At 38.0% G+C, this 4372-nt stretch overlaps 1 protein-coding gene across 1 annotated transcript; it reads left to right on the top strand.

Annotated features, from left to right (window-relative positions):
- Nucleotides 1-3562: 3562 nt before the first annotated feature.
- LOC139338630 (uncharacterized) lies at nucleotides 3563-4372 on the top strand (the record flags this gene model as incomplete). The annotated part of the gene is made up of 1 exon (XM_070973817.1): nucleotides 3563-4372. A coding segment is annotated over exon 1 (810 nt), but the record flags the coding sequence as incomplete, so codon positions are not given.

Below are 4372 nucleotides of genomic sequence, written 5' to 3'. Positions count from 1 at the left end.
CATCAAATGAGTAAGCACAACTACAAGCCATGTATACTTAAACTTTCTGTAAAAGGCAAGAATACTTCATTATACTTTCCTTAAGTATATCTTGATCAAAAGATTAAATACAAGTATAAGCCAAATATACTTAGACTTCTGTAACAAGTACCCTGCTAACCCACCAATAATAATCTTAGGCTATAAGTAAGCCTCTATTAGTTAGCTGAGTAGTGGCCAATGTCTAGGTTCGTGGAGGTAAATGCTGTGCTGTGTAATAGTCAGGAAGGAGCAAGACAGACCAAGGAATGAGCTCAAGTTGAACACTGCATTTCAATTTCAACCTTGCAGAGAAAAAAAATAAAGTTTACAACTTAACGGCCGGCATCTCCATGGAAAGAAAACAAATTAATTAGTGCATTGCACAACCCAAAAAAAAACACGAGCGTAAACTCAGTCCAGAATTTCAACCACTTTCAGGTAAGAGTTCAAACTCAAAAAAGAATATTAAGGGGCAATAAAGTTCAGTTTTTCCACTCAGAGTTCAGTTTGGTTTCTTCAGTGCAACTGTTTCAACAATGTACAGTTCTGCGCAGTTTCTTTGAGTCAGGTCGTAAATTTTTGTCAGTTTGGTCCTTTAAGTGTCAAATGTCAAGTCGAAGAGTCTTCAGTTTTGTGATAAATCCTACCACACTGGTGAACTTAAGGAAGAAGGATCTGAGGAGTTCCCTCTCTGATCACAGAAACAATCATATCTCCAGGTGGCTCACCATCTCCCTCGTCAGGGAGAACATCCAGCTCCAGGGTCCAGAATCCAAGAAGGTTCCCAGGGGTGTCAAAAAACCTAGCCTGCATAACAATATAAAGCCCTTATTGCATACAGTCATAAACCTTTGATCACTTATGGCCATATTTTAGATCAAATCTACATTCTCAGAAAACATAGTTATGACTATATTTATGATATAGTTCAGAAATAGCAGTAACTTCAACCCACATCATTTTATGACATGTTTTTATCCATGAAATTAATACTGATTTCTTTTAACCATGAATTATGATTACAAATCTGCATAATGAATTTTTATATCCTTAGTTTTAAATCATGAACTGAAATAATGCAATATGAAATCTAATATACACTTTAAATCTTAACTAAGGTCACAGTTTTAACAGTTTTTAACTCCAAAACCAAGTTTTTAATACCTTCACTCTTGATGAATATCATTTTTTACAAGCCTATTTTATAAATCAAAACACATCACATTCTCAAAATACAAAATTGACTGCAACCCAAACAGTACAGCTATGGTTCACATTCTTCTCTCTCACATAAAATGAAAAAAATATGCACCCTTTAATGCACTTGAAGCACTTCACACATCACAGCAGTTACTATAGATTTTGCAATTAGCATTTTAGCTAGCGAGCCAACACGTGTACACACATAGATCATGCCGCCCTCGTAAACTGAGTGACCGTGCAAGTAGGAGACTAGTGAGAGAAGCCACCAAGACCCCTACGACTACTCTGAAGGAGTTACAAGCTTCAGCTGCTGAGATGGGAGAGACTGTGCATATAGCAAACTGCTGCCCGGGTTCTTCACCGGTCAAAGCTTTATGGGTGAGTGGCAATGAGAAAGCCACTGATGAAGAGAAGTCATATTAGATCTCGGCTAGAGTTTGCCAAAAAGTATGTGGAAGACTCCATGGTCAAGTGGAAGAAGATTCTTTGGTCTGATGAGACCAAAATTGAGCTTTTTGGCCATCAGACAAGACGTTATGTTTGGCGGAAACCAAACACTGCACATCACCAAAAACACACCATCCCCACTGTGAAGCATGGTGGTGGCAGCATCATGCTATGGGGATGTTTCTCAGCAGCCGGACCTGGAAAGCTTGTAAAGATAGAGGGCAGAATGAATGCTGCAAAATACACCGAAATCCTGGGGGACAATCTTCTTCAGTCTGCAAGAGAACTACGGCTTGAGAGAAGATTTATTTTCCAGCAAGACAATGATCCAAAGCATACTGCAAAAGCTACACAGGAATGGTTAAAAAGAACCAGGTAAATGTTCTGGAGTGGCCGAGTTAAAGCCCAGACCTCAATCCTGTAGAGAATTTGTGGCTGGACTTGAAAAGGGCTGTTCATGCCCGATACCCACGCAACCTGACAGAGCGTGAGCAGTTTTGCAAAGAAGAATGGAGCAAAATTGCAGTGGGTAGATGTACACTGTAAAAAAAATATGTAATTTTACAGGAAATATTAATATAATATTAATAATAATATATATCTGTAAATATATAATATTTACAGATTTTTCCTGTTTTCCAATAAAACAATGAAATGCCAGTAGATTTACAGATATTTTGAGTAATTTTAGGTTTTATGTTTAAAATCACAGTTAATTAACCATAATGTAAGATTACATTAATATTATGTTTTAATGACAATTTATTGTATTTGTACATCTTTAACTCTAATTTTACGTACAGTTTTCTGTATGTTTTTACAGGTTTACCACCTTTTTCCATAAGACAATGTAATAACTGTAAATTAACAGATACTAGCCGTAATTTAAATATTTACCTTTAGAATAACATTTAATTACTAATAATTTATTATTACAGTATTACTATGTTTTTTTAGGTTAATTTAACATATTTCTTTCATTATTCAAGTGTAATTTTACACAAAATGCAATGTAATTTTACTAATCTTTCCTGATAATGATAATGAAGAAATGTACGTAAAATTACAGAAATCTGTAGTGTTTACATTAAAAATTGCAGTTCATTAAGGATGTGTGGTTAAGGTGATTTTATGTTTTTTTTAGAGGTAATAAGTAGTATTTGTAAAGTAATTTACTGTACATTACTGTATAAAGACAATTTAAAATACATTGTTTTACAAAAAGTGCACTTTAAATAATGTAATTTTACAGAGAGTATTCTGTATTCTTACAGATTTTTGCTTTTTTAAACTATAAAGTGCCTGTACATTTAGATATTGGAAGTAATTTAAATTTTTACCATTTATATGGTATTGTATTAGTACATATTCCACTGTAACTTTGAATATATTTTTTTGTTTTTTACAGGTTTATCACCATTTTCAAAAAGACAATAACTGTAGATTAATGTATATTAGCAGTAATTTAAACATTTACCCCTAAAATTAGAAATAATTAACCATAGTAACATTACATTATTATTATGTTTTTAAAGGCAGCTTGTCTTTTTTATATTCAAATGTAATTTTACATCACATCAGACGTGCTGACGTGCTGAGGTAAGCGTATCGTCTCACTTCCTGTTTGCGGTTGCTGCCTTACGAGCAGTGTGCGTTTGTCGCTCTTGTTCCTCTGAGTGTAATTTGCTCTGTGTTTTGTTACTGCGGCCTTTTATCCGCACTCTAGAGTAACATTAGTTCTGCTCAAGCACCCATAAGTCTGTTTATTTAGCGACCGTCAATTTTATTTGTCTACGCGCTTGTCTGCTCTGCTAGCTATACCAGCTTAGCCTAGCAGCTAGCGATGGCTTCTCTCTGTCCCTCTCCAGCTCCATCCTGCTTGGTGTGTCACATGTTTAGCTACTCCTCTGCCTCCTTTAGTGATACTGGTACGTGTAATAAATGTAGTTTATTTGGTGAGTTGGAGGCGAGGCTTAGTGAATTGGAAGCTCGGCTCCGCACCATGGAAACAAAACCATTAGCTATAGTTAGCCAGGCCCCCGTAGCCGGTGCGGACCGACCAAGTGCAGCTCCGGCTAGCCGTCCCTCGACAGCTCCCGAGCAGCCGGGAAACCAGGGAGGCTGGGTGACTGTTCGAAGGAAGCATAGTCCCAAGCTGAAGCCCACAGGTCACCTCCAACCGCTTCATGTTTCTAACAGGTTCTTCCCACTCGGCAACACACCCGCTGAGAAACCAACTCTGATTATTGGCAGCTCCATTTTGAGAAATGTGAAGTTAGCGACACCAGCGACCATAGTCAAATGCCTCCCGGGGGCCAGAGCGGGCGACGTCGAATCAAATTTGAAACTGCTGGCTAAGGATAAGCGTAAATACCGTAAGATTGTTATTCACGTCGGCGGTAATGACACCCGGTTACGCCAATCGGAGGTCACTAAAATTAATGTGGAATCGGTGTGTACATATGCTAAAACAATGTCAGACTCCGTAGTTTTCTCTGGACCCCTGCCAAATCTGACCAGTGATGACATGTTTAGCCGCATGTCATCGTTCAACCACTGGCTGTCGAGGTGGTGTCCAGCAAACGGTGTGGGCTTCATTGATAATTGGCAGACTTTCTGGGGAAGACCTGGTCTGATTAGGAGAGACGGCATCCATCCCACTTTGGAGGGAGCAGCTCTCATCTCTAGAAATCTGACCGAT

Source organism: Chaetodon trifascialis, chromosome 11, assembly GCF_039877785.1.
Source record: "Chaetodon trifascialis isolate fChaTrf1 chromosome 11, fChaTrf1.hap1, whole genome shotgun sequence".
NCBI lineage: Eukaryota > Metazoa > Chordata > Actinopteri > Chaetodontiformes > Chaetodontidae > Chaetodon > Chaetodon trifascialis.
This window is presented reverse-complemented; position numbering and strand designations above follow the sequence as displayed.